Source organism: Triturus cristatus, chromosome 1_2 (genome assembly GCF_964204655.1).
Source record: "Triturus cristatus chromosome 1_2, aTriCri1.1, whole genome shotgun sequence".
Lineage (NCBI taxonomy): Eukaryota > Metazoa > Chordata > Amphibia > Caudata > Salamandridae > Triturus > Triturus cristatus.
The window spans coordinates 707861882-707882844 of record NC_140580.1 but is presented as its reverse complement, the minus strand read 5'-3'; the positions used below and the strand labels follow the sequence as shown (position 1 = coordinate 707882844).

At 49.2% G+C, this 20963-nt stretch overlaps 1 protein-coding gene across 1 annotated transcript in view; it reads right to left on the bottom strand.

Annotated features, from left to right (window-relative positions):
* The window catches only part of ZBTB40 (zinc finger and BTB domain containing 40), a 345823-nt gene that overhangs the window by 204192 nt on the left and 120668 nt on the right, over window positions 1-20963 (bottom strand). The window contains exon 7 of the mRNA XM_085608585.1: window positions 1585-1721. Coding sequence (XP_085464711.1) covers window positions 1585-1721 — 137 coding nt within the window. The remainder of the gene's footprint in view (window positions 1-1584; window positions 1722-20963) is intronic.

Sequence of the window (20963 nt, the reverse complement as noted above, 5' to 3'; positions counted from 1 at the left end):
CAAGGTCTCCTTTGCCATGTGTCATCTGGAATATGATGGAGCAGGGGATGCGTCTACCAATCTTTGGCATCCCTTTATGAACTGGGGCCACAATCTACGACTAAACACCTTTGTCCAATGATTACACCAGTTACCCACACAAAATAAGGGACTGGTCGACCAATGGAAACATATGTGGCAAGCCGTGTGCCTCCTCCCCCACAGATCGTTTAAGCGGCTTCATAAGACCCACAAATGTTTACTGGTGAGATGAGGACAAAAAATCAATAAATAAATAAAAAAAACAAGATAGGTGACTCCTCCTTTGCTTAGTAGTGCGCATGGGCATCGACTCCATCTTCAGATTGTTTTCGCCATAAAGGGTGATGATGGAGTTAGTTAAGAAATAGAAAAAGATGTCCATGTGTAATGTATCTAAGTAAGATAGTACTGCAACACATATAGGTATCCGGGGAGGCGGGTGGGCGTATACGAATCTACAGCTCTACATGCCACGAACAGATGCATACTGGTAATTTTCCGTTCGAGGCATATGAGCTGTAGATCGTATACTTTTGCATAGACTATATAGCAGTCCTGTTTAGCGGTGGCTACCCGTATGTGTTGCAGTAGTTTGAAAGAGTGTTCTTAGTACAGCCTGGCCCACACTAGCTTGTTGTTTTGCCTGCACATCTACACGGTAGGGTTTTGTGAAAGTGTGCGGTGTAGACCATGTTGCGGCTTTGCAAATGTCATCCATGGGGATGTTTCCTAAGAATGCCATGGATGCCCCTAGTTTGCGTGTGAAATGCGCTCTAGGGGGGGGGGGGGGGGTCAGGGGAATCCAAGTGAAGGGTCAATCATGCCCCTTCTAATAAGATAGGGTGGCTCTGGCCAAAACTAATAAGCCACCAGCGGGGCGCCCCACACTAGACCTGATTGCAGGGACATTATAACTTTTATAACCGCAGCTATTTACTTTATATAATGTCCATATTTCTTGAATTAGGCATATGTCATGGGTGTCAACAAAACTACACCAGTAAGTATCCCCTAATTTGCTACTAATCCCTGCAAAGTTTCAACTTAACAGAAACATCTGTGGTGGTGAGAGAGACGGATTGGGCAATGGGGCCTCCAGACCAACCCCCAGCAAACATTCTGGGGTTTCAAAGGATGCCGTTAGGGTATCAAGTATGGGACTAGTTGAAAAATCTATAGTTCTTATGGCCCCTGACTGGGAATCGACAACATGCTCTAGGGGCCCAGAGCTCTCTGTCCCACCACCATCACTAAACCTGACCGGGCTATCATTAAACTGAAATCATACATGGCATTGTAGCTTGAAGTATGCCTTCCCAACACGTAAGGCAATCAGATACCACACCTGAAATATGTGTTTTTATTGCTATTGTAGTTTAAAAAGAGTGCCTTACAGGAAGTGAATGGATTATTTGGAATTATGGTCTAGCAACACTAAATAAAACAAATCCAATATGGGCATTTTAGGACGAACATGAGACCGTACATGTATATTATATAAAAAACAAATACGTTATTTCAATAATATCAAAAGTAGAGGGTGAATTTTAAAATATCTCTCACCTCACGCTCTCTGGGAGTAAGATTAACTGCTTCAGTGAGCCCCCTCAGTAGTACAAGGGGATCTGTAATGATTTCTGCCAAATTTCCATGGTGCCGCCTAAGCAACTCAAATCCGTATTCCTCCAGGTTTAACTGTGCTGCAAGCAAATACATTAAAATAAATTAAAATGCAAATAAAGAGCAGAGAAATACTAAATATATATTATCTTTTAATCCAAATAAAGTTTCAGCACTCCTTACATAACAGTACATTTCCCGGCACAATATCATTACTTAGTCTTTCGAGGGACTAAATCTACAGAGTTAAGTATGCTAATAACAAATTAATCACCTCACTAAAACCAGGTCAAATCTTGAAATACCGCCTGGTAGTGCACACACGCAGGAAATACATTCAAGTAAGCCCTTCAGAAATTAATTGTATTTTCATCCTCCTGGCATATCTGCTTCCATTCCATCCTGCCTCACTTTACGATAGACACCTTCCCGGCACACTACCATATTCTTTGCTTTCTTTTGTTTGTTTCTTCTCCTTTCCAGTTCCCAAGTTACTTACGACTGAAGTAAAAACTTCACTAACGTTTAATTTCTGGACTGGTGGACAGAAAAGAAACATACCTGATTTCTATTTACATAAGGTCAGGTGGCTTGCCTTGATACTGTGCATAATAAAGTTGGATCTGTAAACTAGGATGAAGAATGCACACTAGACACAGAGTATTGAAGGAACGTGGAAATAGAGTTTGCCCGCCAAGAGGAGGGAACATCGAGGAGTTTAGTGCTTCATTTTGACACTGGCTTTACCATGGAAGCACCGGTTGGTGAGGTAGTGTATCCTAAAGGTCACTCAGGCACTCAAATGGAGAATGTAAAGTCTCCTCAGCACTTGGATGATGACATTTATGGGATAATCTCACTACCACTCTGTAGGAAGGTGGAATCTGACTATATGGTTGCCCCCACTTTTTTCCTGGTGTTTGAATGGTTTTTGACTAGTCTGGCTGGGATCCTGCTATCCAGGACCCCAGCCTATCTGCTTACTCCCTTAAATGATTGGTGTGCATATTAGATGCACTAGTGATTGGATACTGTGGTGCCTTATAAGCCCCTAGTATATGATACCTTAGGTACCTAGGGCATTGGTACTTCACAGGCCTACCAGGGGCTGCAGCATGTATTATGCCATCCCTGGGAAGCACTCACAATCTGACACCACAGGCCTGCTACTGCAGCCTGTGTGAGGTAGTGTTAGCACTCCTCACTGAGGTATAGGTTCCTGTATCTCAGCATACACACACATATAAACCTATCAGTCACCCCTATGGTAGGCCCTATCAATCCCAAGGGCAGGGTGCTTGGTTTACTATGTGAGGGGGTGCTTCTGCCTGAGCAGGACCCCTCTGCAGCTGGCAGAGTCTATTCTCTGCTGCTGTTTGTGGATGCGGTTAAACCATATACTCTTAAGTGCATTATAACCTCGCGGTAAATGCTAACTTTGGAATGACTGCATCAAAACATGTCGTGTTTGGTGTCAAACAATTTGGAATCCTACCCCCACACCAGTAACTGGTGTGGGAGTAGGATCCCACCCTTCTAGAGGGGACGACATGTACACACTGTACTACACGGTAGAAATCATCTAGAGCCCTGGCATCACAAAATGGATGCCACCAGCACAGACACCGGGCTGCCCTCCTGCTGCTGACCGAAACTCGCAGTGGAGGGAGCTCAACAAAGGGTTTCCTGTCACAGGGAGGTGTCACCACCTCCCAGACAGGATTTAGTGTATTGGAGCTGGGTGGGTGCACTCTTAGAGTGCTTTGAAGTCCTGCACTGGGGGAGCAGTAGGCTCCTCTGTGCATATGCCAGCTCAAACCGGTTCAGGGGCTACCTGCCCCTGCTCTGGCGCGAAACTGGACAAAGGGAAGTGGGTGTAACCACCCACTACCCTGACCCTCCTAGAGGAGTGGTCATAGAGCTAGTCCCTCCCATCTTTTCACTATAAGATACCACACATTGCCAATGCAATTTAGATTACACCTGGACGACGCTCTACGAAGAAGAATCCTGGCCCTCTAGAAGACGGAAGGATCTCCCTTGGAGTCAAGGAGTGACTCCCCTGCTTGGCAGGCACCAAAACTATTGAACTACGGTTGCAAACTTTACCGCTCCCGCCGGAGCCCGAAGTCCCTGCGTCCCCTGAAGCGGATTTCCTGACCTCTCGGCGGCCATTTTGAGTCCCCAGCGAAGCTGTGGCATCTGGACCCCACGAGTGACGAGGAACGGCAATACCAGGGAACCGTGCACTGATTTCGAGTGCAAGCCCTAAACTACGTCCAACGAAGTTGTGCTTTGGACCATTTGTTGTCCAAGTCCCGAGCAGGTCTAGTACCGAAGATCAGCGGCCTACCTCGTCCCAAGTAACCGTGGGCTGTTGGTAAACTTTTCCTGCAAAGGCGTCTTCGCAGTTGCTTGCCCGTTGGCTAGCGACTCTCCGAATCCAGCTGCTGGTCTTCATCGATCCCTCCTGGTCCTTGTGAGCGAAGAGACAAAACGACATCAGTGACCTGAAGAGACGCGACCGCTGTGGTCATCCATCTTGCTTGCCACCGGTCACTGGCAAGTGACTTTGAACCCTGTCCCCTCAATTTCTAGGTCTTCTGCAACTCCAATCCATCTTCGGATTCCAGCGGACACTTCTCTCGACGACACAAGCAGCAAGTCTTCAGCGATCTCCATTGAAAACAGCATCGCGACCCGACACCAAAGGACACGTATGCACCCGGCTTCCCTGGGTGAGGTAACTCTTGCATTACGGTGCCCAAGTGTGCATTGGCTCTCGAAGTACTTACCCTGTAAGTTGTTTGCTTGTTGTCCACTCCGAAGTGCCCTAGAACTGTAAAATACAAACTGCGACATTTGCCATTGAAACGCATTGAAACCCGCGTGTGTGTTTAGACACTGCACGCGCCTCCTGTGGGCTGATCACTTACCTGCTAACACTGCAGAAGTGAAGCCCCAGCGATTCCCAAGGCCCTAGGCCTCTTCATAGTGCAAGTCGAGTTTGTTAAACGACTATTTTAGTATATGGTCTGGTACGCCCCTAGGGCTACAGCCATATTTGTGGTTAATTTATTGAGAACTGTTGATCTTTTGAATGTTTACCTGGCTCTAATCTCATAAAGAGATTAGTAGAGTATATTTAGAAATAAATACATATATATTTGATATATATACCTGTGTGGTGTCTTTTCATTTGGTAATTCAAGAGATTATAAGGTAAAACAAGCTGCTTTACATTCCTCAGAGACTTAGCCTGAAGGCTGCTCTCCACAGCTACCACTACGATAGCTTTCTTTAAAAGGTTGTCTTTAAACCTATCGACCAAGAGTCGAATAGGACTGGTGCAAGGTGGCCACTATAACTAGTGACCAGCATATGCCAGGCCAACTTCTCACACACTCTCACTCCACAATTGTGGAGTATTTAGAGACACAAGATGTGATTAGGCTCATGGCTCAGGTAGGGTTAGATTGCCTAATGAGATAAGAGTTAATGGTAGTCAGATACTTCTGCTACTTCACGGAGATGAAAGCAACCAGGTGCTGGACTAGACTGAGGAAGTCATGAAAGGAACTGACCCTGATCGAATTTTGATTTACGGTGAGTTGGTGGTAGTGGTTAGTACGTGGCACACCTCATAACCTGGTCTTTAGACTTGTAAACGGTTTCCATTTGAGAAGTCAACCTAATTGAGGAGTCCTGTTGTGTTTGATGTTCTGGGAAAGCAGTTGCCATCACAGGTCACTGAGCTTGAGCAAGCTTAGTGTTAATCATGCTTTGATTTTGGTCACAAAGGGAGGTGTGTGTTGTTGCATAGAAGTGGCGCAAGAGGTTTTAGCTACATAATGATCTTTACAGAAGATGTAGAGGAAATACTGAAGAGCACAAGTGGTATGAGCCATCGGCAATGTGGATCTCTGCAAGTGGCATAGTGTGTACAACTTAGGCTGATGAGAGTGGTTAGTTAGAGAGGAGACAAGGTAGAAGGGCAGCCGCATGGAGACCTACCAACCATTTTTGGATGGAAATGCCTCTAACAGTTTTCGGTCAGATAGTTCCCATGGCCGATCTCAGCGCCAAAAGCCACCATAGTCACAGTACACATTTAAGGTGGCCAAAAATGTCTCCCTCTCTCTCTTTCAAGAAGTCTAACAAAGACCCTCTTCATTGCACCTATTCTGTGGGACAATATGATCTTACTTTTAGCAATCTGAATTCTCAAATCCTGTCAACTAGGACAATGCCGTTATTAGATTTAAAAGCACTATGGAGCCTCATGGTCACAAAGTCTTGTATACATTTATACATCCCCTCTCTATACAAACAAGGAAAGCATTTCTCCAACAATTGACAAAGCCTGATTGTGTGTAGCACAGCCCTGATTTTTAAAACACCAAACAAGATAGCTGTCCCAGAGTCTCATCTAGGATGATTACTTTCGCAGGCAACTGAGCTAGATTAGCCAGAAGGGCATTTATATACAACAAGCATTGGCAATGCCAACAGGTCTCATCTAGGCAAGAGCCATTGGCTCTGCCAATGAGATTTAGCCATGTTGAATACCAGCGTGGCAGCTGTTCAGCATGGCTAAAAGTTAGTGGCATAGCGGAGAGACGCATGGAGTGAATGGCGAAAAGTGGAGTAGAGTGTTGTAGAGTGCAGTGGCAGACAGTGTTGTATACTGTAGTGGCCTAGTGTGGAGTTGAGTAGTGGCATACACTAGAGTGGCATAGAGTAGAGTGGACTGGTGTAGAGTGCATTGGTGTATAGTGTTGCAGAGTATAGTGGGGTAGAGGGAAGTGGCAATTTATCTATATATCTAGCTGGGATTTGTAAAGTGCAAAAGCTACTAAATGAGTGTCCCGGCGTTAATAGCAAGGTAGAACCTAACAGATCAGGGATCAGAAGCAAATCCAAAACGCTAGGTTAAAGCAACGTTTGAAAGTCTGAATATCCACTGTGGCCCGAAGCTGCTGAGGTAGATTGTTACAGTCCATAGCTGCTAGGTAGGAGTAAGAGCTACTGCACCAGTTTTTTATTTTGATTTTCGGAAACACCACCAACAGAGAACTCAAGGAACGAAGTAATCTGAATGGGTGGTAGTGGAGAATTCTTTTTGACAGGCCATGACTGCCGGATTGGTAAAAAGCTTTATGTGTAAGAACTACACCTTTGAACCTCACCTGCTTCTTTATCGGCAGCCAATGAAGTTCTTTCAGGTAAGGGAGGATAGGAGTCCTCCTAGACAGTCTCAGCAGCAGTCTGTCAGGGCGCCAATTAGCGTTACTACTAGGAAAACCACTAACCTGTCATGAACGGCAGCAGGGACGAAGGCCAGTGGAATGTTCCCTTCTTCCCGGAAGCGCGCTTCCCACAGAGGGAAATACACACCACTCCGTACAAAGGCACCCCGGGGAAAAAAGGAAGGGGGAGAAAATTAAGATGGCTCAACAGAGTGACCCCTTTGGAATGTGGCGAAAGGAAAGCTAAGGAGGTTCAACGAGTCATGTCGCACTCCATCGGTGACACTGTAGTAAAAGAAAGCAACAAGGAATTACGTGTGGAAGGGACATCCGGGGCTTCCTAACGTGTTTCCCAGCACCCCCTCACTTCCTTGTGTTCCCAACTTACTGTTGGTTTATCTGTGAGAATCTTCAAAGAAACAAGCATGAAGAGTTGTGGGAAGAAATGAAAGCAGATTATGCCACATGTAACAGTCTCCGTGAACCTCTTGGAGACGTTGAGACTTTCAGGCAGTAGTACAGTTTTAGCTTGTCCTTCGCACTCGTTGGCGTCACAACGAGAGTGCGGAAACCTTTAGTCACTACTTTGCGCCCCTACTACAGGAAATATTTAGGGCGTAGCGCGAAACATATCGCTCACGTAACACGAGCACTCTAAAGCCTAATTACCTCAGTAGCGGGAAAGCCAGGTCTATGAAAGAAACGAAAGTTAGCACTACCTGCGCAGGGTCCTTCTCCGTAGGGGCTCGAAGTTGGTAGCAGCGGGAGAATTCCGTCGGATGAAAGCGCCCGACCTCCGGCGGGGAAAACAACATCCGCCTGGTGCTCGATCGGTAATTGAAGGCACCGCTCAGGGATAGCTCGGGAAGCTTGCTTGAACAAAGAGTAGCGAGACTCCCGACCTCCGGCGGGGAAAACACCATCCGCCTGGCGCTCGTGTCTCCAGGGAAGTACTAGGAAGTTTGTCAAGCCCCGTTTCAAGGAAGGGGCGGAGCTTATTTAGCCGTCCAATCGGGAGGCGACCTTGCTCCTGCTAAGTTTGCGGCTGTTGGGTGGCATTCTGGGTCTCGTGGGTTTTTTGTGAGGGGTGCTTCCGCGGCCTCTGTGGTTCTCCCCACGCAAGGCACAATGTAAACGGGGAGAACACTGCCTAAACCGAGATCCCACAATCAGTGTCATGATTGTACCCCTCCTCGAGGACCGTCGTCTCGGCTTCCCCGGGTGCTAGGCATGAAATCGCTCAATAAACCTAGATCAGTGCAAATTGATTATGGGTTCCCAAGTTCGGTTTTCCACTCCATACCCTTTCCAGTCTACTAGATACTGTATCCTTCCCCTCACTAGTCGAGAGTCTAGGAGTTCTCGGACTTCATATTCTTCCTGCCCATCTACCTCTACTGGTAGTGGGATTGCGGGTAGTCTCATATCTACGGGGCAGGGTTTCAGTAGGGAAACATGGAACACGGGGTGAATGTTCCAGGAGGGGGGTAGACTCAACCTTACAGCAACTGGATTTATGACTTGTTCAATGCTATAAGGACCAATATATTTTGGTGCCAATTTGCCCACCCCCTTTAAGTGTAGATGTTTTGTTGCCAGCCACACCTTATCTCCTGCTTGATAAAGGGGTTCCGGGGTTCTCTTTTTGTCAGTGTAGTATTTGTGTGCTGTCTGTGAAGCCTTAACTGGTTTCTTGCTTCCGTGAGCACAGCTCTGAGATGAGTGTGATATTCTTGTATGGTGGGGAGTCTTGACTCCGCAGGCCATTTAAAAGGAAGCGTGTTAGGATGGAATCCATACACGCAAAAGAAGGGAGAACAACCCAGCATAGAGTGGTCAGCGTTGTTATAGGCAAATTCTGCCATCCAGATCAACGGGTACCAGTCCATGGTATTCTGGAGAGAAAAACAGCGTAGGTATTGTTCTAGGGTATGGTTAAGGCGTTCTGTCTTTCCGTCTGTTTGGGGATGATAGCTGGTTGACAGCCTGGTTTCCACTCCCATGGTTTTGAATAACGCCTTCCAAAATCGAGAGGTGAACTGCGAACCTCGGTCGGTTATGAGGACTCTGGGTAGTCCATGGGCCTTGACTACATGTTGAAGAAAGACAACTGCTAGTTCTCACAAGGTAGGCAGCCGTTTCAGGGGGATGAAATGTCCCATCTTGGTAAGGTGGTCGACTACTACCAGGATGGTGGTAAACCCTTCGCAAGGAGGCATCTCGACTATGAAGTCCATTGACACTGTATGCCAAGGGAGCGGGGGAACAGGTATGGGACGTAGCAGTCCCGTAGGCATGGAGTGACTGGTCTTGCTTTGGGCGCAAATGGCGCATTTTCTTAGGTACTCTTTAGTGTCGTTCTTCAGTGTGGGCCACCAAAAGGAACGTTCGATGTACGCGATGGTCTTGTTTTCTCCTAGGTGCCCTCCTAGTGTCGAGTCATGTGCCCAGGACAACACCTGTAATTGTTGAGCCTTCTGGGGAACGTACAAAGCGTGGTGATGGTATAAGAAGCCTTTGTTCGTGGTTCGATGTTCGGGGTCTTCGTTGATCCATCCTTGCTTGTCCAAATGGGTCAACGACTTCTTTAGGTTTTCTATGAATACATCTGAGGTGGTCAGTGCTATGGTTTCGGGTTGAAAGGAGCCTTCCGGGAGAATAGAAGGACTGTCCTCGGTGGTCTCAGGTGAGTCGAAAGTGGGGATGTTTATGCGTGATAACACATCGGCCTTGCCGTTTTGAGGTCCAGGTCGGTATTTAATGATGAAATCATAATCCGAGAAAAACAAGGACCATCGTAGTTGTCGGGGTGCGAGTGCTCTGGCAGATTTCAGAAACAACAGGTTTCGATGATCCGTGAATATCTCCACTGTGTGACTGACTCCCAGGAGGTAGTGCCTCCATTCCTCGCAGGCTCGTTTTATGGCGAGGAGTTCCTTGTCTGTAATGGAGTAGTCGACTTCGTTGGGTGTGAGTTTCCTTGAGTAATACGCCACCGGATGCAGTTGTCCTGTGTCAGGGTGTCTTTGTGATAACACCCCCCCCCCCCGAGAGCGAACTGCGATGCATCCGTTTCGACTATGAATGGTAGGCTGGGGTCAGGGTGTCGTAGAATGGGTGCATGGGTAAAACGGCTCTTCATTTCTACCAAGGCGCGCTCTGCTTCCTGGTCCCAGATAAAAGGAGTGTTCTTTCGCAGCAGGCGTGTGATGGGGTGTATTACCCTCCAGAAAACCTTGATAAAACGCCTGTAATAGTTTGCGAAGCCAAGGAAGCTTTGTATAGCTTTGACGTGCTGAGGCGCCTTCCATTGCGTGATGGCCTCTACTTTACCTGCGTCCATCTGAAATCCCTGTGCATGGATTACATACCCTAGGAATGCTATTTCGGTGACATGAAAAAGGCACTTTTCCAATTTGGCGTACAGGGAATGTTGTCGGAGTCTGTCCAGAACCGTTTTCACATGAGTGACGTGTTCATGGGGTGTCTGAGTAGCTGAGAATGTCCTCTATATACACTATGCACATGGTTTCCAGCAACCCCCGCAGTACTTCATCCATGAAATACTGGAATGCCGCGGGGCGTTGCACAGACCAAAGGGCATTACTTGGTACTCAGAGTCCGAATTTGGTCCTGAAGGCGGTCTTCCATTCGTCCTCAGTTTTGACCCTGACCAGGTGATAAGCTCCTCGGAGATCCAGTTTCATAAATATATGAGGTCCCTTCAGCTGGTCTAATAGAACGGGTATCAGGGGCAGGGGGTATCGAGTCTTGATAGTGATCCTATTGATTGCTCTGTAGTCTATACATGTCCTCAGTTCGTCACAGTCATTCGTTATAAAAAAAGGGGAGAAGACGCGGGAGAAGAAGAGTGCCTAATGAAGCCAGATGACAGGTTCTCCTCGAGGTAGTTCTTCAGGTACCGGGTTTTGGGCTCTGTAAGGGCATAAACTCGGCTACAAGGAAGGTCTGCTCCGGGTTGAAGGTTTATGCGGCAATCATACGACCGATGGGGGGGGTAAGCGTGTGGCCTTTTCCTTATCGAAGATGGGTTGGTAGTCTTGGTATTCTTCGGGTAGGGTGGTAGAACAGCAGAAGCTTGCTTCTGCACAGCCTTCGGCCAGAAGACCTGCCGACGGACCGCACTCTACAACCGAGGGCCTAGTCTTCTTTAGACAGTGCTCCTTACAATAATCGGAGGTGAGGGATACGGAACGCTCCGCCCATCGGATAACAGGATCATGAAGGGTTAGCCATGGCATTCCAAGTATCAGTCGGAAGTGAGGAGCATCTATCGGGTCAAACTGTAGTGTCTCGTAGTGGTTCTTTCCTACACGCATCTTATGGGGAATGGTGTGATATCGGACAGGCCCTGAGGTTAGGGGTTTTCCATCCACGGCTTTCACAACCTCAGGTGTATCTTTACGTTTATATAGGACACCAATGGCCCAGGCGTACTGTTGATCGATGAAATTCCCTGTGGCGTCTGAATCCAAGAGGGCCGAAACCTCAACGGAGGCTGCGTCGCAAGTCCATAAAGAGACACATACATTCATGTGCACTACGGAAGGTTGTATGGTGTTGGCGAGAGATAATGAGACCTTTTCCGTTTCTATGCCCAAGGCAGAGATCCCCTCCTGTCTTGGGCGATCTAGTTTTCCGTCGGCTGGAGGAAGGCCGCAGCTTGTTTCTGGGAAGCGTTTGGCCTTTCTAGTGCATTGGCCCTTGCCCTGTACTCTCGGATGAAGTGTCCACTTTTTCCACAATATAAACAGAGCTTTTGTTGTCGTCTTTTTTTTCTTTCTCTTCTGGCGTGAGCGGCCCTCGAAGTCCCCCGATTTGCATGGGCTCTGCCCCTTCAGTTTGCTTTGAAGTAAGGTCGGAAGCAACTTTCGGGCGTATTGGGAGGAAACGCGCATTGTTTCTTCCTCTCTCTCCTGTTCTCTCTTGGAGACGATGATCCAGTTGTACTGGGAGGTCTATCAGTTCTTCGCAGGTGCGTGGTAGCTGGACTACCTTGGATAGTACATCCTTTAGTTCTCCCCTCAGACCCTGAAAGAACAGGGTCGTCCCTTTCTCTTGGGGCCAGTCGGTTTCCACCAATAGACGGGTAAAGGACGTGATGTAGGTCAACAAGTCCTGTGACCCCTGCCGAAGAGTTAGGAGTTCTCGGTCCAGGGACATCATATGGGATTTGCGGTCGAACAATTTCCTCATCTCTTTGCAAAAATCCTGAAAATTATGAAGAACTGGGTCATTGCGCTTCATCAGCGGGATAGTCCAGCTAGCGGCATTTCCCCCCATATAGGACATCATAAAGGAGGTTTTAGCCGCATCGTCCTGGAACAATGAAGGCTTGCAGAGAAAGTGAAGCCTACTTTGGTTCAGGAAAGTCTCGAACTTCTTCGGATCCCCATAAATACGTTCAGGAGGAGCTAGGGGAATACCATGGGTCTGTAGTACGTGAAGCGTAGGAACGGTTCCTTCTTGTGGAGAGGCTGCGGCTGGCATGGCAAAAAAAACAGAACCCTGTACACCCCCTTCCCCCCCCCCCCCCCGAGACCGGTGGGGTGGCAGAGACCGGAGGGGGGAGCGTCCACTGTTTTATGTAGGACCCTTTCCCTTTATCCTGCCGTGTAATGCATGCGACCTCCCTACGCAAGGTCCCCAGTTCCTTTATTAATTCCTGGTTCTCTAAACGTGAGGTATGCACCTCTTGCTGCAGAGCTGCGAGGCTCTCCAGCAGTGAGGACAATACAAGATTGGTATCCATTGCCCGGGCTGACTATCTACTTGGGCTTGACAATCTGTCAGGGCGCCAATTAGCGGCACAACTAGGAAAACCACTAACCTGTCATGAACGGCAGCAGGGACGATGGCCAGTGGAATGTTCCCTTCTTCCCGGAAGCGCGCTTCCCACAGGGGGAAATACACACCACTCCGTACGAAGACACCCCGGGGAAAAAAGGAAGGGGGAGAAAATGAAGATGGCTCAACAGAGTGACCCCTCTGGAATGTGGTGAAAGGAAAGCTAAGGAGGTTCAACGAGTCATGTCGCACTCCATCGGTGACAATGTAGTAAAAGAAAGCAACAAGGAATTACGTGTGGAAGGGACATCCGGGGCTTCCTAACGTGTTTCCCAGCACCCCCTCACTTCCTTGTGTTCCCCACTTACTGTTGATTTATCTGTGAGAATCTTCAAAGAAACAAGCATGAAGAGTCGTGGGAAGAAATGAAAGCAGATTAACTTAAAACCTTGCTGTTTCCATTGTCCGGCCTCTGTCCCTGTCTGGTCCCTGAGCGCTGGGACACTCCCGGGTAGCCATGCGCTTTATAAATACAGTTTTCATTTCATTTCATTTCATTTCATTTCAGTGTCACGACACAGTCATGCTGCAGTCTTCTCTGGAGAGTCGTGCTGCAGTGTTTTGAACCAGTTGCAGTCTTTTCTGGAGAAAGGCTGGGAGGCCCCAATAAAGTGAGTTAGCATAATCCTACCGTGAGGTGAACAGGGCCTGAATCACTGTCTTCTATTCAGGGATAAAATAGAGACACGTTTTCATGCATTTTAGTAGTCTGAAACAGGATCCCACTACACTGGTCACCGCTGCAACGTCAATGTTGATATCTTCACTCTCATGTAGGGCGATGGTCGTTCATGGAGAGACTGTGGATTTGTTTCTGCAGAATAGGAGGCATCTGGTCCTGCTACCATGAGGGTCATAGTGAATATCCCATGCAAAGGAGATGCTGGAGTGGTCTTAACAAGGGCCGCTTTCTCATTTCAGGGGAGTAACTCACTGCTTTTAAAGCATTTTCATCCCACAGCCTGTTCACTACAGACTTGTGCTCACCACGGACAGATAAAATTAACCATGCTAGTACAATACAAATTCAAGACCTTCATCTCACAGGGGGCACACTGCACCCACGCTCGATTGATAACATGAAATACATTTGAAATAGCTTTGCGGGGATGACGTGTACACAGACAGCACAAGTATTGCTTGCAGTATACACTTTAGGCATACATGAAAGCGACATTGAAACACCAGTCACTAGAGAGGGCTAGACACTCACAATAGGTAGCGCACACATACAGCTGAGCACTAAATCCATTAATAAAAGAAAAAGGACAAAAACTATCCGTGAATGGGAGCTTCTCCTGTTGGGGTATGAACAGATACCACCTTGCACACCCAGGAAAACATAAAACTTTCACAACAACGCATTAGAATATCGTATCTAAGTGGGGTGTTGGTACACCCTGGCTGTCCTCATATAGACATACTATATATGACGTGCAAACGTGACAGACATTAAAAGGTCATCATGCAGTTTTCACAAGTACATTATTACCAATGGTGTGCACTTTGATTTAATAAACGTTATCAGGATATTTGCATGGAACAGCGCTCAGCAACTTAGTGGCCTCTACCAATGCAGCACTGTATAGTAGCTGTTAACTCTCGGTAACGTGATGTATACCAAGTCTTCTGCAACACTGCATGCACCCAAGATAATGAGGCTTAATAATTTTGCTATTTCTTATCCTAGTGGACGTAAAAGAGCATTTTCAAAACTATTCTCGCACGGTCTTTAGTTGTTGCCGTTACTCAAGTGTGCTCGCCCTTGAAACATGGTTAAATGGTACAGCAGTCAAGTGTTGTGCGAGTTCCTGTCTTTACATGGCTGCCTCATTAGTGGAAAACAGAAAGTGAAACCTCTAGTTTGTGATAATCGTTCCTGTCAATAATAATCTTTAAACACATTGGACAAAGCACATGTATTTAGTATGTACAGCGCGGAGCCAAGATGTTGGGAGTTCTCTCTCCAAGACAGTGTGTATGCTCAGAGTCTGTCCGTGCTCGTGTTAAATTATACTGATAATTTCTGGGCACACAAACGTCTTTCAGAACATAAGCATTAATCAGTGTTATTAATAAAAGCCTAGCATGTTCCTGTGAGGGGAGGCCGGCTTGCTTACGTGTTCTGTTGAGCGTCAGCTCTTGCTGGATCTGTATCCCAAGTGTAACGTGTGTTTGAAGTGGGGCAGCAACGTGCTCCGACATGGTGTCGGGCTGAGGTGAGGGCGTTCAACTTTTAAATAAACCAATCTTATCACGGCATAGTTTCTCACAAGAAAAATATCTTAATGGTACACACTCAATCGAGAAGTTCCGGTGTGCAAACCGGTTGTTTTCTGTTTGCGCCTGGGTTTTCTACCCATGTTCAATGTATCATTGTTACAGTGCTTGTGAGCCCCTGAGATTAACAGACTGCTTTTCTTTTGATTTCTTGACCAGTGCCAGTGGTGCAATGGAATGCACAACTTTGCATCGCCATCCAATCACCTTTGTATTCCAGACAGTGGATAAATCTGGCTTTCACAACATCAACTGAAGGTACAAGTCTGCTTTATATAACCACCAGATACTGCACAATATATTGCCTTTCTCAAACAAATAAGTCATTACACTTTTAAAGAGTTTCTTTAACTGATTTTGCACAACAGCTCAATGACTTAAAACTTACCAAAAAAGATAAATTATTATTAATCACTTACACGAAACCTAATGCATTTACCAATGCTTGTTTTTTTCCGCTGCCATTCCCAAGACTGTGTTCAATATCACTGCAACCAGAAAGCAGGTTCAATACAAATTACTACTAAAATGTTGGTAGGAGGACATTCTTTGTCCCCTCGTTGGGAAATGAGAAGGATTCGTTGTGTCCCAGAAACACATTTTGTCAGAAGCTTCAGAAAAGTGCTGGGTCCATCTGTGTATGACACAGTGTTAGACTTGGCATCTTTGGCATGGTTTCCCCAGACTTCAGCATCTACCTCCTCTATTTTTGTATTTTTTTTTTTTTTTTGAAAATTTTATTGAACAATAAATCAATTACAAGCATGGGCCTACAACCACCAGGGCCGGCCGCTAGATTTAGAAAGGATCATACAGATGTTAAGGCAGTAGTCGACTCCCGGGGCCCAGCCCCGTACATGGCTCCGGATAGTCCTAGGGAAGCAGGATACATAGGTTTAACATAAATAACGAATAAAAACAAAAGGCGAGGCGTAAGAGCAAAAAATGTGGGTCAGGCTACATCCGGGGGACTCTACTTCAGACCTTCAAATAGCTATCAAGAGGAAGGAGTACTGATAGGTCGGGGGGGGGGGGGGTCACGGGAGAGGAACGTCTATATTCGGTTATTCCAAAAGTCGCAAGGAACCATCAAGGGTCAGGGGGACAAAGCAATATCGGTGTCCACTAGGGGGGGAATACAGATACCCCCACGATACGCGTTCCATTGCCCCCAGATTCTACCCCATGCCCCCGGTTTACCACGAGCCACATACACAGTCTTCTCCCTGAACATGCACCAGTCCATGTTCTCCTTCCATACGGACACGTGGGAGGCCGCTGGGAACCCCAAAGCTGCGCTATACCTCTCTTGGCAATCATGTTCCCCAGGGCCGCCCACCGAGTCTGAGCCGCGTTATAATCATTGGGCTCCCACACATTCAGGACACAGCGACGCACCTCCGGCAGCAGCACAACCCCGGTGACTTGTCCCATGACCACATGAACCCGGCGCCAGTATTCCGCCACCTCGCGACACTCCCAAAGGATATGGAGAAAGGTGGCTCTGAGTCCACATCCCCGCTTACATAGCCCGTCTTCAGAAAATCCCATCGAGACCAAACGGGGACCCGTCACATACACCCGGTGGAGAATCTTAAGTTGGACCAGGCGGAGACGGGCTGGAATGGCCACTTCCTTGGGGGACGACAGTGCGGACTGCCAGTCCTCGTCGTCCAGTTCCACCCCATCCCCGTCCACGCCTCCCGGAGGCGCACCAAGAGGTCAGCCCGATTATTGATAAGTTTTTTATAAATTAATGAGATAGTACTGTCGGGGACATGACCATCGAGTATGCGGTCCTCGAGGGGCGAAGAAGCCGGGATCGTGGTCCCCTTCCCAAAAACAGAGAGCAGGGCATGCCGAATCTGGGCGTAGCGGAAGAACTCCCTTTCCGTAAGTTCGTATTCGCTCTGAAGCGCCGCGAATGTTTTAACCGCACCCTTAATCCATAAGTCTCCCACTCTACTAATACCAATCGTGTCCCAACGTTCAAACCCCTTCGTTGTCCAGAGGCTTCCCAGGCGGTCGGAGGCAAACAGAGGAGTAGCACATGTTAATCGCTCATTCCAGCCCAAGGCTACATTGGCCGCCTTCCAGATCCGTACCGCAATCTTAGTAGGGCCCGTAAGGGTCCGTCCAGCCGAGCTGGAGTAAAGTGTCCTGTTATAGTTTCCGCCGGGAAGCAGGAATTTATCCATCTCATACGCCGGATTCAAGCCAGGCGCATACGTGGCATGGTTAATGGCCGATAGCTGTGAGGCCCAATAATACCTGCGAATGTCGGGAAGCGCGATGCCCCCGTCGTACCAGGGGAGAGTAAGCTTTGCCAGAGCGATACGCGCCCGTCCGTCCCACACCAGTCTCCTCTGCAGGCTCTCCACCTCCCGAAAGTAGGACACAGGAATAACATCGAAGGAGTTCTGAAGTGCATAGAGAAATCTGGGAAGGGACATCATTTTAAACAGTGCTGCCCGACCCAGCGGGGACAAGGGCAGCTTACACCACCGAGCCGTGTCCTCCCTCAAACGCCGAAGTGGAAGCAGGAGATTCTGCTCATAGCGAGCCACCGGGTCCATCGAGACGTATATTCCCAAGTATTTAAAGCCGGACAGAGATAATTGGATCGGAAGCCGAGGCGGCAAGAGAGGAGGGTCACCGGAGATAGGATAGACACAGGATTTAGACCAGTTGATCGTTAGACCCGAATTTCTCCCAAAGGAAGTCAGAACATCAAAGAGAACATTAAGCGACTGCCGCGGCGAGGTGAGATACAGGAGAATATCGTCCGCATACAACGAGACCCGATCCTCGAAGCCCGGGGCCCACCGGATCCCTCTGATCGAGGGCTCCCAGCGGAGCCAAGCAGCGAGCGGCTCCAAGGCAAGAGCAAAGAGCAGAGGGGACAACGGGCACCCCTGCCTCGTACCCCTACCGAGAGCGAAGGGCCGAGAGACCCGCCCATTAACTACCACCTGAGCCATGGGTCCCGTGTAAAGAAGCTTCACCCAGCCAAGAAATCCCTCCCCAAAGCCGAATTTGGTCAAGACAGCCCAGAGGAATGGCCACTCGATGGTGTCAAAGGCCATCGTGGCGTCTAAAGAAACCAGCACGGCTGGTTCGGAGAGGTACTCCGCCCTGGCGAGGGCGCCGTGAAGACGCCGCAAGTTAAGAGCGGTGTTACGGTGAGGGATGAAGCTGCATTGATCAGGATGAATCAAATCGCAGATGACGCTCAACAAACGATTGGCAAGGACTTTAGCCAGGATTTTAGGCTCTGCATTTAGCAGTGAAATAGGCCTGTAGGAGGCACAGCGATCTCGTGGCTTACCGTCCTTGGGGATCACGACTATCGTCGCCAGACGCTGGTCGTCAGGAAGGGAGCCTGCCTCAAGGGACTCCTGAAACATACGACGGAGGAAGGGCGCGAGTTTATCCGGGCGCAACTTATATAATTCAATAGGCAGCCCGTTGGGACCCATCGCCTTGCCCGAACGAAGGGACCGAATCGCAGTTGCAATTTCATCTACAGACAAGGGGGCGTCCAGCTGCTCACGGTCTTCGACGGACAGGCCGGGCAAAGCAATATCCCTCAGCAGAAGGCAAGAGTCTTCTTCATCCCTATCAGTCACCGGGGAGTACACGGCCCGGAGGTGGTCAGCGAAACATTCCACAATCTCACACACTCCATCCGAGACACACAGCTCCGGGACCACACGATTCACTCTCTCCTTCTTATCCAGCCACGCAATCAACTTTCCCGCCTTGTCCCCGGCATCATACAATCGACCCTGCTGCTCCCTATACATCGTTTTGGCAGCGTCAGTGACAAGAGACCTGTATTCAAACTGTTTCAGGCTGAGGGCATGGAGCCCGTCCGGAGTGACACCCGTCTCCAAGGCCGACTCCAGCCCCGAGATGTCAGTCTCCAGCTTCACCACTGCCTCACTCTTGAGCTTCTTAGCCACCACTATCTGGGAGAGGGCGTGTCCGCGGATTACGGTTTTAAAGGCTTCCCACAGGGACATTGCGGACGACACCGACCCCTCGTTTTCAAGGAAGTATTGGTCCATAGCCTTAACCAGGCTGTCGCGAGTCATAGGGTCTCGCAGGTACCACGGGTTAATGGGAGCAATCCGCCCTGCAGACCGCGACTCGGTGTCAAAGCGCAGCCACAGCGGGGAAGGATCGGAAATACCCCGCGCCAGGTGCCTAACCTCTCGAATCCGACCAGTCTGTGCCGCGGGCATAAGGAAATAGTCTAACCTAGAAAGACTCCCATGCGCCCCAGAGTGAAAGGTGTACTGACATTGGGTCGGATGCATTAATCTCCAACTATCCACCAGGCCGAAGGTCTCCAGCAGGCCACCAAGCCATGCCTGGGCAGCGGGGAGGGCCCTGGGTGGGTGACGATCCAGGGCACCCGAAACCACCGAATTAAAGTCCCCGCCCATAAGCAAAAGACCCTCCGGAAGTTCAAGCAGCTTTCGACCCAAGTCCGCGAAAGTGGAGTTCTGGAGGCCCGGGGGGACGTAAACTGAGACCAGGGAAAGGGGCTGCCCCTCCCACCTCCCAGTCAGACACACATAGCGCCCTCTGTCATCCGAGACTACCCTAGTGATATCCAACGGAAGTGAGGATCGCAGGAGAATGCCCGCCCCCCTGGAACCAGTTGTGAAACCAGAATGGGCCACGAGGCGGTATCCCCCCCTGTTCATTGCATGACAAACATTGCCAACCAGATGCGTCTCCTGGATAAACACCACATCAGGAGTCAGACGACGCAAATACTGCAGTACTACACCCCGTTTGATACGATCCCCCAACCCATTGACGTTCCATGACATCAGTCTCAACCCGTCCCCCCCCCATCCCCTCCAATAGATCAAAGGCCCCCCAGTCAGTAGCACAGTTCCCGAATCTGGACAAAAATCAATACCTCGCCCTGCGAACAAAAAACACACAGCAAAACAACCCCTCCCTCCCCCCAACCCCCCCCCAAATCCAACTCCCCCCACCCTGCACCCCTGCGGGCCAGAAAACCCCCCCAACTTGCAGTGTGCCTGTCGCCCTACTAACCCCATTCTACGAAAAGACCCCGGAGAAGGAAAGGGACCCGTCCCCGCCCGCCCCCCACACAGGTCCTAGTGAGACAAAATGAACAAAAGAAGTAAAACCCAGCTGAAAAATGGCAAAATCAAGGACCAAAAGTCACTCCAAAGGGGACCCGTCACCTTCGGCGCCTGCCGAGGGCCCGGGACGGTCACCTCTGTCCGGCAGCGAGTCCAGCCAGTCACTCACGGCCACAGGAGAGTCAAAAAAGGCAGTCCGATCCTCATGTTCCACTCGGAGTTTTGCAGGGTAGAGCATAGAGTACTTTAGGCCCAGTTCACGGAGACGACGCTTCACCCCCTGGAATCCCATCCGCTGTTTCTGGACAAGTTGGGTAAAGTCCGGATAAAAGTTAATGGATGAGTTCTCATGACGAACCGGGCCGTGGACCCGTGAGGCCTGCAGAATCGCATCTCGATCTCTATAGTGGAACAGTTTGGCCACGATAGGCCTCGGGGGGGCCCCCGGCCGTGGCCGACCGCCCGGAACTCGATGGGCCCGCTCCACGGCAAAGAACTTACTTAGGCCTGCAGGGGCCAACTGTTGGAGGATGAGTTCCTCGACCAGGAGGTCAACCGGGCGGTTGTCGGAGGACTCCGGTACGCCTATGACACGGATGTTGTTGCGTCGGGCCCGTCCCTCGAAGTCCTCCAGCCGCCGGGCCATCTGATCGTTGACCGCCTTAATGTCACCAAGCGCGGCCTGCAGGTCCGACACATCCGTGCCAAGGGTGGAGGTCCGCACATCAAGAGCCTGAACCCTCTCGTTAGTTTTGGAGAGATCTGCCCGAATTAAGGTGACATCGATTGCCACCGT